The 12654-nt window shown below is 37.0% G+C and overlaps 1 protein-coding gene across 1 annotated transcript in view; it reads left to right on the forward strand.

The window, feature by feature from the left end:
• USH2A (usherin) overlaps positions 1–12654 on the forward strand; it is a 702118-nt gene that overhangs the window by 467250 nt on the left and 222214 nt on the right. Inside the window, exons 41-42 of the mRNA XM_035010130.1 lie at positions 8555–8889; positions 9916–10038. Coding sequence (XP_034866021.1) covers positions 8555–8889; positions 9916–10038 — 458 coding nt within the window. The remainder of the gene's footprint in view (positions 1–8554; positions 8890–9915; positions 10039–12654) is intronic.

Genomic DNA, 12654 nt, shown 5'->3' on the forward strand with positions numbered 1-12654 from the left:
AAGCCTCTTTTGTGTAAATACACACATGCTTCCATGGATTCAGTCTTGTACCACTGCCAAAAACAGTGCTACAGTAGCTTGCTCACCAGAGCACAAAACAAAGGATATTTGCGAAACAGCAAAGATCATCTGTTGAAATTACTACTTGGATCTATGCTGTGTGTTCTCACTCCCCCACAGAAACAAACACTAGGTGTTGCTAAATAGTGTAAGTTGTTGAAGAAATTTAGTCTGACCTACAAACCAAAAGCTATTTTTAAAAGCCTTTTTTAGTTTCAGTAAGAGACTGGTGAAAGCAACACACTTTTTTGACAGAAATATCAAAAGTGTATCGAATTCTGTTGATAACACACTAAAAGGAAGTTAATTTGAAGTACATGATACACAGTGTTTATTATACGAATTGTGCAGTCTTAAGAATTACTCTTCATTCAAAAGAAAAACCAAACCAAACAAAATCCCAAGCAGACCTAGAGTTATTAATCATTCCAGAAACAGCTTTCTGTTTTAATCCTGAGGGGATTTTGCAAAACTTCAGTAGCAATACCAATCCATATGGTGCAACGTAAGCGCTGTCCCGTCTCAGAGACAAAGCTACGTAATAGACATTTTTCTGGATTCTTTATAACAAAAATTTAATAACTAGTCAGATCTGAAAAAAGAACAAGTATTTTCAGAAGAAGAATGTCTCCACGAACAATTCCACTTGATGCAGCAAATGTAAATAATGATCAAAGGTATCCAAAACAAGTGGCCTGGGTTTTTCTTCTTCTTCTTCTTTTTTTTATTTGTTTTTATTTTTTTATTTTTAAAGATTTTATTTATTTATTTGAGAGAGAGAGAATGAGAGAGAGCACATGAGAAGGGGGAGCGGGAGAGGGAGAAGCAGACTCCCCACTGAGCAGGTAGCCCGCGGCGGGACTCGATCCCGGGACTCCAGGATCATGACCTGAGGTGAAGGCAGTCGCTTAACCGACTGAGCCACCCAGGCGTCCCTGCATTTTTTTTTTTTTAAGATTTTATTTATTTATTTGAGACAGAATGAGAGAGAGAGAGAGAGCATGGTGGGGGGAGGGTCAGAGGGAGAAGCAGACCCCCCGCCGAACAGGGAGCCCGACGCGGGACTCGATCCCAGGACTCCAGGATCATGACCTGAGCCAAAGGCAGTCGCTTAACCGACTGAGCCACCCAGGCGCCCCTTCTTCTTTTTTTTATTCCCATTTTTGATTTTGTAACTTCATCCACGGTTGAAACAATGCACATGGCCTGCCGGCTTGCTAGGGTAAAGTTTAGATTAGCTTGGCTAGGGAGCTCAGTCTCCCAGGCTCTCACCTACCAGGTCAGGAATCTCAAATCTCTAAAAATGTACCTGAAATATATGGCCATTTTACATTAATGAAAGTTTTTTTTTAAACCACACCTTTAATTAATTCTCATTTATATCTAGAAAATCAAAAGTTATCAATGAAGAGACTCTTCAGTAATATTCAACTGAATCTAGTTTAGGCTGATAGGTATTTAAATATTAAAATGACATATTTGTGCTTCAGTATTATTGGCTCATATTACGTTCAGAAAGATCTTAAAACTGCCAAAGTACACCTTCCAGTGATATGGCTTATCACAAAGGCGTGTGACTGCAGTAGACTGATTTCTCTTTGTAAAATACAAGATTTAAAAGTTAAAACTGCATATACATAAAATATTAATGAGAAAAAAGCAGAAGTATTGTCATTAGTACATTGGTTAAGAAATTGACTCAACGTTTACCATATAGAGTCATTCTGAATATTAGGATGAAGGAAATAGTCAATAATATTAACAGCAACAACAATAATAACCAGTTCTGCTAACATTTATTGAACAGTAACGTACCTTCATGAGTGCCTCTTTAAGCCCTGGGTATACACCAGAGACCAAAACAGAATCCTTACTTTCATGGGGCTTACATTTTAGACAGCACTACACGAATAAATATATGCCCAGCAGTGACAAGGACTTGGGAGAAAAAAACAAATCAGCTTAAGAGCAATAAAGAATACTTGTCAATAGGATGGGGGAGAACAGGAATGGACTGGTATTTCTCCCTAGTTCTTTCTATATTGGGTCATATGTACTGTTCACAGCTACCCCGTCCTGCCCATAAATAGTCATGGTCTAACCAGGAAAGCAAGGGAAACTCCATATACTTAGGCCAAATAGAAACCAAAGTAACATGGTAATAAGCGTAAAAAGGTGATATTACTTGGCATACATTTGAGCTTTAAGAAGGGAAAATTGGAGAGCACAGCTGTATATCAAAGTCATATTCTTAATATTGTTTTTGATTATTTGATTATAAAGAAAATCAATAATATATGATGTTGAAGAGGTTATCTGAAAAAGTGAAAACCATGCAGTTTTATTTGGTATTTAATCACTTAAGAAAATTCATTGCATTTTCTAAAGTTGGAAAAAATGCTCTACCAAAACTTGAAAAAGATAGTTCTGTAAAACTACAGACTAATTTCATATATGAATATAGATCCAGAACTTATCAATAAAATATTAGCAAATTGAATTAAGAAGTATATTAAAAGAATGACATGCCAGGAGAAATTTGCTTTGACTCCAAAAATGTAAGGATGGTTCAACATCAGGACATCTATCAACATATTTCCTAAGTCAACTGATCAAAGGAGAAAGCTCATATAATTTTTTATCAATAGATGCAATAGAAAAAGGACTTACAAGATTCAGCCACCATTTCTAGCAAAAATTCAGTGTAAAATCAGATTAAGATAAAGTCAATTTCTAAGATTGCTGATGATTAAGACTCAACTCTTCACTTTATAAAAGTGAAATATTTAAAAGGTTGCTTATAAAGGTTTAGAGGTTGCTACACTGAAGTCTTGAGTACAATTGAGGACTAATAGAAAATAAAACATAAAAATAGCTAAGTTGTGTAACTGTGATGCCACAAAAAACATTTGATGGTGATGACTCAAGCAGCCCACCTTCCACAGCTAAAGCAGAATGAAAGACAACAGGTATGCAGTTCTCAGTCTTCATGCGGCAGAGCCATCACTAGGCTCAGCCTGAAGCCACCCTCCGTGGCCGCGGGCCACGAGGAGCAGTAGTGTCCGCCGGATTTTGTCCATGCATTGTGTTACTAGGGTGTGTACTCGTAGTGTTGCTCATTTACAAGTCTGATAATAACCCAGAGTGAAAGGAGTTGAGTCTTAATCACCATTATCACCTATTTATGAAGGTGGACCTGTCTTTGATGTCTGCTTAAATCAAACCATAACATATATATATAAACAAACATCTTATGGAAGAAAATAAAATAATGATGATGACTACTATTTATTGAGTTCATATTAAGCTCTAAGAACTGCTCGCATTCAGTGCTTAATCCAGCCCTATCAGAGAGATGCTGTTACTATCCCCATTTCACAGGCAAAAATACTGGGAATTGAGAGTATAAGTAACTCCCTAAGATTACATATGAAGAAGAACTGGGATTCACGCCAAAGAAATATGGTGATTCCAAGAGCCCACGCTGTTCTCAACTTCTTTAGACTGCAACAAATGGAGAATATGCTGTCTTCCTGGATGGAAGGACTTAATTCCACAATAAGTCAATCCTTCCAAGGTTGACATATACACCTAACATCATTCAAATCAGAATGACAATAATGTTTTGTTTCAAACCGGATAAAATGATCTCAAGTTATATAAAGAAGGCTAAATGGTCGAACTAGCCTAGAAAATTGTCAAAGAAAAAAAATACTGAGGTGACGTCTTCTTCAGTATTTCAACTTACTATAAAGCCACTGAATTACAGCAGTATGGTGTTGGCATAACAATAGACAAATGACCATTTAAGCAAACTAGACTTTAGATACAGATACAAGTAAACCTGGGAGCTTGGCTTATTGTAGAAGCAACGTTTATTTCATTGGGAAATAAAGGTTTACCTTAAAAATGGTACTGGCCTGACAGTCTATGTGTAAGAAAAGAAAGATCTTTTTATTATATCATAACTAAATTCCAATAAATTAAAATTTTCATGTTAAAAAATAGAAAGCTTAGAAAAATAATTTTATATAATTTAAAGATTAGGGGGATCTTTCTAAAGGAAAAAACAAAACAAAACCAAAAAAAACTCAGAAGCCTTAAAAGAAAAACTAGGGGCACCTGGGTTGCTCACTTGGTTAAACGTCTGCCTTTGGCTCAAGTCATCATTCTGGGGTTCTAGGACTGAGCCCCATGTCCAGTTCCCTGCTCAGTGGGGAGCCTGCTTCTTCCTCTCCCTCTGCCTTTCCCCACTCTGCTCATGTTCTCTCTCTCAAATAAATAAATTAAATCTTTAAAATTGAAAAAAAGATAAAGAAAAGATAGTTATATTTAACTAGAAAATAAATTGATTTTTTCTTACAAGGCGTAAGACTCCCTCAAAAAAAGAAAAAAAGTTAAATTCTAAGACATAGATTGGAAAAATACATCTGTAACACACATTATAGAAAAATAGATTTCTGGGCGCCAGGGTGGCTCAGTTGGTTAAGCGACTGCCTTCGGCTCAGGTCATGATCCTGGAGTCCCTGGATCGAGTCCCGCATCGGGCTCCCTGCTCGGCAAGGAGTCTGCTTCTCCCTCTGACCCTCCCCCCGCTCATGAGCTTGCTCTCTCTCATTCTCTCTCTCTCAAATAAATAAATAAAATCTTTAAAAAAAAAAAAAGAAAAATAGATTTCCCCATAATATACAAAGACTTCTAATACTTTATGATAAAAAGGTAATTCAATAGAAAATGTATAAAAATATGGATAATTTAAAGAGGATGATATGCAAAGGGTCAATAATATTTGGAAATATTTATACCTCACCAAAAAAGCCAAGAGAATGCAAACTAATTAGAGAAATAATTAATAATTAAGAAAAAAAAGAAATAGAGAAATAAAAAAGTAATAAACAAGCAAAAACTAAAACAAGTGGTAATTTTACTAGTTTGTGAGGATGCAGATCATGGACATTCTTTCATTGCGATAAAGTGAATTACCTCAACCTGTTAGAAAGTAATCCCTCAATAATGGTTAAAATTAAACATAATGAACCTTCTAGCATAGCAATTCTTTCTCATCTACCCAATAAAAAATAAATACAACAATATGTGTGCATACATTTTCAAATATTGTTTTTAGCAGTAAAGAAATGTCAATAGGATAAAAACTGAATAATTTGTTTTCAGTCATGAAAGGAATATTATGTTACAGAAAAAAAAGAATGAGTCTGTCCTCTATTGTTAAGTGTAAAAATTAAGTTGCAGATTAATAGGTGTAGAATAAACATGTTTTGTAAAAAATATTAAAAGAGAGAAAGCTTATATATGTGTGGGTATATTTGCTTTGCTTATATGAGATACCAGAAAGTATGGGAGAATATATCCCAAAATATCACCTACTCATTTTAAGAAGGTAGCTGGCAGGGGAGAGGGATGGGAAGAGGTAGAGGTGAAGGGCCATAATCAACTTTTCATATATATATATAGCTTTGTACTCTTTCTCTAATTTCAAGATGTAAACCTAATATCTGAAATGAAAAACTAATGTTAACAATTTTAAAAGAGAAAGATGGCATTTTGAAAGAGAAAATTTAATTTTATTTCAACAAATATTTATTATACACCTTATTCCGTATGAAAAGCTTTGCCAGGGAGTCCGTTGTTAAGAAAATTGCTATATGGAGTCAAGTATTCCACACGGTTGGTCCTTGTATATTCATATGTTGTATTGATTAAGTAGCCTTAGAGTTATGCAATCACATGTAGACATGAAGGCATCCAAAAAAATAATAACAAAAGAAAAATGGAAATCTAAACTAAATTAAGAGCCACTCAACTCAAAAATAATTATGGTAGGCATCTCTGAAATAAGCATTTTATTTCTAGCCAGTAACTATAATTCTAAGTAAAAGATTTCAATGTAAAATTGCTGTTTTAGAGAACACATCTCTTGCTTATTTGGATCAGGAAGAGACTCTTTGGTCTGAGTTTTCTGGGATGCAGCAATATTTCATAATCCTTCCTGTGGACCATGTCTATGTAAAAAACCACGGGAAGTTAAACTGAAAGTTTTAATCTCATACATTTTGGCCATACTATAATAAATATGGTCTTATGCCTAGGAAAGAATAGAATACAATATTTAGCTAGCTTGCTCCTTAAAAATCTTGGACACGTCTATTTTTAATAATGGCTCCAGGATATTATCAGGAAGGTAATCCAATTAGATGCCACTTCTGTTAGCTTACTGACTATGATAACACTGGCCTTCTCCATGTAAAAGTCCTTTGAAAAATTTCTGTAGCAATAGATTCATGTCTTCTGATTGAATACTGTCAAAAAGACATTTTTTCCCAAGTCTAACTTTTTAAGTGAGCAAAATAACTAATTTCTGGATGTAAACATTTATAGGAGAGAAAATTGGGATTTTTTTTTTCCCCAAAGATCGTCAGATGACTGTCTCGTGTCATTATATCAAATCTCTTAATCTCTTCTGGATATTTTATCCAAGTTTTATCTCTTTTTTTAAAGATTTTATTTAATTTGAGAGAGAGAGAGAGAGCGCATGAGCACAAGTTGGGGGGGGCAGAGGGAAAGGGAGATGTAGACTCCCCGCTGAGCAGGGAGCCCCACACGGGGCTCGCTGCCAGGACCCTAGGGTCATGACTTGAGCTGAAGGCAGATGCTTAACCAACTGAGCCCCCCAGGCATCCCTCAAGTTTTATGTTATGAATGCTTTTTCTCAGCCTCAATACCAAGTTCCAAATCAATTCACTATTAGCTCAACTGCACAGACTATCTCCAGGTTTTAATTCTTTCAAGTGCTGCCAAACCTTGACCTGAACTCAGAATGTTCTGGCTCGAGAGGCAAAGAAGTGGTATTCCACATATCAGTCGGGGTGAATTTAGCTGTCATAACCTTTCCATTTTTCATTTACGTGACAAGTATCAAGAAGCCCCCTGAGTTTGACTTTGACTCATTTTTTGAGTTCACAGAGCACTGCACCTCCAAAATAAATAGAATCCTGTGTCTGGTCTACAACCTTTGCTCTTTAGGTTTCTTTGATTTTTCTCTACATCCAGACACATCCGCTATGCTCATAAAGAACACATTTAAAGCTTCTTTTCACCCCAGCACAGTGTGGACCACTCCAAGAAGTTTTTAAAATTAATGATTTTAAGCCATGTAGTAAAATCTGAATAGGTATTAGGTCTTGCTAATTATAAATTAGGAAAGCAGTTATCAAGCACCTAGACAACTGACATGTAGTAGGAGCCCATTTTGTTGCCACTTGTTAGTAAGAATGCCCTCTGAAAATCTCAGGTGATATTCCTTCTGGAGGAAACTGTTTTCCCTTTTATTTAAGAATGAAACATGTTGGTCAGTACTTCTGTATAATTTTTCTCTTACTTTTTTCTGACTTTGATTTTGTTTAGAGTTACAAATATGGATATCAATATATATTGCTCTATGGGAATCTTTTAAATTTTCAAAATAACCGTATGCTAAGGAAAAAAATGTACTCTAATCAGCTGTGACTACAGTTACTTACTGAACTCCATCTCTGTGTGCATGGCATTAAATGGGTATACAATTTTGGCCCTGCCATCAAGAAGCTTACTAAGAGATGAAATGTATACTCTAAAATTTAAGGAACGTTGCAAGGCAATGATAAGAGAGGAACCAGAATAGTATGTAAAAAAAGTGATTTTTTAATGGTCCATGTACATTTTTCTAGGGTTCTTATATCCCCAAAGCATGAGTGTGTCACCAGGATGGCCTTACAAAATTTAGAAAAAAAAAGGGGGGGGGGAATATTAAACATTGTAGTATTCCATTACAAAATATTTCTTTTTTTCTGGTGTTCAGGTCCATGTGTTAGTTAAATAGGATCATCCTTTGCTTGCCTTTTTAAAGGCTTATCTCTTATCTCTGAGAATAGAAGTTGCTATTGCTTTACTTTCTACATTATGCACATGTGAGATTCAAGAACTCAATTATGCATCCTCAGAATATGCAAAGAATGTTCCCCCACCCTCACCATCCCAAAAAAAAAAAGTAGTGACATATTTAGAGTACATACTAACAATGAAAAGCAGGGAGTTCTGATGTTTCATTTAATTGAGTTATAAACAAGAAAACTGTCAAATCCTGCCACTGCCCCATGGATGCATGTGGATGTGTGAATTTCCTCCATGCGTGTGCTCTGTGTCCTTTAGAACACCCACCGTGGAGATGAATCACTAAGGTGTGTATTAGTCTGACAGTCCTAGAAAGTATCACGACAAAAAGCCAAACCCAGGAAACAGCATTTCATTTAGTTCCTGGTGTACTGCTAATTGATCCCAAACCCTTCATTACTGTCTAGTGCAAAAGGCTAAGTCGAAAGGAGGCATTTAGAAAGTGGCGTAAGTGAAAACAAGGCACGGCAAAATTCTAGGTCTTGTGAACTTCACTTGCTCTGTTCCTGTGTTGTCACACTGATTCTAAATTTATCTTTTATTTCAGGTCACTTGGAAACCCCCACTCATGCAGAATGGAGACATACTTAGCTATGAGATCCGCATGCCTGATCCTCACCTCACAATAACCAATGTTACTTCCTCTGTGTTAAGTCGAGTAATTACTCGTCTGATTCCTTTCACTAACTACTCTGTCACCATTGTGGCTTGCTCAGGAGGTAACGGGTACCTAGGAGGGTGCACAGAGAGTTTACCTACCCATGTTACCACCCACCCCACCCTACCTCAGGGCATTAACCCGTTGTTGGTGATTCCACTAAGTGAATCATATGTTGGGATTTCATGGCAGCCACCATCCAGACCAAACGGACCCGATTTGAGGTAAGAGAAAGTGACTGTGCTTTTGGATTCTGCTATGGTCTTATCTCCGAAGGAAGGAAGGAAGGAAGGAAGGAAGGAAGGAAGGAAGGAAGAAAGAAAGAAAGAAAGAAAGAAAGAAAGAAAGAAAGAAAGAAAGAAAGAAAGAAAGAAAGAAAGAAAGAAAGGAAGAAAGGAAGGAAAGAAAGAAGGAAGGAGACTTTTATTCACGTGTGAATGTAGAACTAATTCTAATTGGATACCCCTTACTCATAACTTGAATACGATTTCATATTGTATATCTCGACTTACATGGAGCCGTGAAAGTTCGAGATAGAAATATAATTTTGTGAAGCTCTAAAACCCCTTGAAACAACAATCACTGTTCTCTAACAATTCTTGATGTAATCCTTCTCTTGGTTTTCAGAATATATTTTTATTATATGTTAGACAAACTTGATGCATGTTCTAAATGATACATTTACACAAAAATGTCTCAGAATTCCAAAGCTAACACAATAATTCTCTGGCAGGGTATTATTATCTGGAAACTTGTAAAGAATGTGGTCAGGGACATAGATAAGAGGAAAGAAACGTGTGTGATTCTGAAATAGCTTTGTAACAACCTCAACTTGACACTTAGCCAAGAGTAGCAAGCTGATAATATTATCATTATTTATAAAGCACTGATGGGTTGATGTCTTAGGAAACCATTAACTTAAGCATTTTGTATTTCCACTTTGTGTGAAACTGGTGATAAAGTTTTGGCAAATCTGAAATAGAAGAAATCTAAAATGTTATCATTCTTACTAATAATAGTAAAATGTGAATGTAGCTGATTGTTTCAAAATAATTGAATACCTGAAACTTGAGCCAGAAGGCAGTGATTATCTGGAAAAAAAAAAACAAAAAACTTCATGATTGTAAATTAGGTTTTTTTTTTTACGTTTCTGTGCACACACCAGATACTCATACCATGAAACAACATGAATTTTGGTTAATAACATTAGTTGAGATAATCCCGATGTTTCTGCTTGTCTTTTGCTTTAGATATGAGCTTCTGAGACGTAAAATCCAGCAACCACTTGCATCAAATCCCCCAGAAGATTTAAATCTGTGGCACAATATTTATTCAGGAACTCAGTGGTTTTATGAAGATAAGGGTCTTAGCAGGTGAGATTACAAAAAGTATAAAAACAAAAGCTGGCATTTAGTCTTGGGCACGTTGACCAGTTCAGAGCATCTTCGTGTCTTCGTTGTGTGCATGTTATCAGTTGTGCAATAAAACATGTTTGGTGATTATCTGTGGCATTAATCATCGAACTGCAACAGTCAGCATGTTTCATGTTTGCCATCTTAACTGTACGCTTAAAATAAGCCTTTTGAAGTCAAACTTGTACATGTTTGAGTCTTAACCTATTGCCTTTGTCACAGCTCTAGCGAGACATGAAAACTTAATAGAGGAATTTGGAAAAACTGAATATCTACAAAACGTGGGGGAGGAGGGGGAAAATGACTGGGCACTTACCAAATGCTTACTACTTCTGGAAAATAATTGTTACAAGTCATTGATGCAGCCCACAAAAAACTTAGTTAGCATGCCTGGGACTTGAAAGAATTCAGCCTCGGGTTTAAAGGAACCAGGAGAAAGGCAAACAGGCAATGTCAACAAAGAGCACTGCGTGGGAGAGCCCGCGGACCTTGGTGGGTTTCACCCTGTGATGGAGAACCAGGATTGGGACTTTATGCAAGTCACTAAACTTCTCCAGCCTTAACTTTGGATGTCGATAAAATGAAGAGATTGGATGGGATTAAATGATTTCTCAATCAATGTAATCAAATTGCCGGAAAAAAAAAAAAAAACACAAATATTTTATGAATGCTTTTCAGACATGTTTTTCAATAACTTTACTATCAGCTTCATTATTTTCCTGGACCCACCACTGACTCGCTCTACTCTGAGCGCTGTTTACAGTTTTGGCCTTGCATCTCCCCTTTTCCTCACCTAGGCTTGTCCTGGCCTCGTTCACATCACTTTCAGGGCCTGTGATGTGCCACACTTCCTCACTGAGCTTCTCCCCCTCGCTGCCTTCTCCCTTTGTCTGACTAGATTACCCATCACATGTTGGCCGGGAAGTTTCCTAGCGGGCTTCCCTGCCCACTCTTCCTGGTCTGACTCAGCTGCCCCTTAAAGCATTCTTACAACACCCTCATATAGCACTCATGTCAGTAACGTACTGGCCTGGCGACTTGTCTAGACACCCCATTATGTCGTCAGATCCACCCTGAGGCAAGGCTTTGCCCTCGTGACTTCCGCACCCTCGGTCCCTAGCATCCTGTCTGCACATCGTGGGCCCTGGAATAGTTGTTAAATGAAAGAATATGTTAACTCAGTGAAGGGTGGGTTATTTCATTTCTCTGTGCCTTTGGATGTTAATTGTAGTGTTATTGTCTTTGGGGAATGGATAAAATTAAGGAAAATTCCCATCCATCTTGAAGGATTGTGATGGGAAAACCTTACAGATATCGTAAGGTTCTTGGGGTGGGGGAGGCAGCACGTGAATCTAATGAAGCAATAGAGTAAACCACATGAAATTGTCATTTCTGTAAGTCAACCTAAATTATCATGGTCACTAGACTATTCTGCTTTACTTCATCCAACATCATTCTATAATTATCACTTCAGTTGAAGAAATTTATGTATTCAGCAATTTCTTCTTGCTTACTATCTGCTGAAAGGCACTGGGATAAGACAAAAATGAATTCAGCATTGGCCTCAAAGACCTCACTGTCTAGTGGAGGAAAACAAACTGCACCCATGGCTATGTGTGTACTAATTGCTTTTTTTTTTTAAGATTTTATTTATTTATTTGAGAGAGAGAGAGAGAGAGCATGGGGGGGGGGGCTTGACCCTGGGATCACAACCTGAGCCGAAGGCGGATGTTTAACTGAGTCACCCAGACACCCCCGTATTAATTGCTGTCATCCCAGTTCACTACTTAGTCACCAACACTCACTAGGGAAATCATATAGAAAAGCAGCTTTCTATGATCAGTGAACTCTAAGTGCCTTAAATATACCATTTTCCAAAATAAACAGACCTTGACTATTTAACGTGACTGAGTCAGATGTTTAGCCATGAGATGTTTGTCTGAAAAAGAGAATAAACCTCAGAGAGTTAATGTTTCTTTGTAGAAGAAAGGAAAAGTTATAAAAGAGAGCCAAAGCGAAACACTTATTATTGAATTTTTAGTTATGCCTCTAAGAATTTTTAATGAGAAGTCCAAATCTGAGATTTAAGAAAAGAGATATAGTGACATAAACACATGGATGAAAGCTGCTTCCAGAAGGGAAGTACACATCGGACAAAATATGCTGAGTGGTATTTTGACTAGCCTCATAATGCTAAATGTCAAGGGATTGTTTTTTCCTGCTAGGACTAGCAAAAAAAAAAAAAAAAATTCTTTTTTTATTCAAAAACTGCTATGACCCATGTAAGCAGCTTGTGGTAAAAAACAACAACAACAACAAAAACAAAAAACAAAAAACCCAATATGCACTTCTTTTTAATATTAGAAATAAATGGTGTGGGGCGCCTGGGTGGCTCAGTTGTTAAGCATCTGCCTTCGGCTCAGGTCATGACCCCAGGGTCCTGGGATCGAGCCCCGCATCGGGCTCCTGCTCAGCGGGAAGCCTGCTTCTCCCTCTCCCACTCCCCCTGCTTGTGTTCCCTCTCTCGCTGTCTCTCTCTCTCTCAAATAAATAAATAAAATCTTAAAAAAAAAAAAA

Source organism: Mirounga leonina, unplaced genomic scaffold (genome assembly GCF_011800145.1).
Source record: "Mirounga leonina isolate KUSES-001 unplaced genomic scaffold, KU_Mleo_1.0 Mir_154, whole genome shotgun sequence".
Taxonomy (NCBI): Eukaryota; Metazoa; Chordata; class Mammalia; order Carnivora; family Phocidae; genus Mirounga; species Mirounga leonina.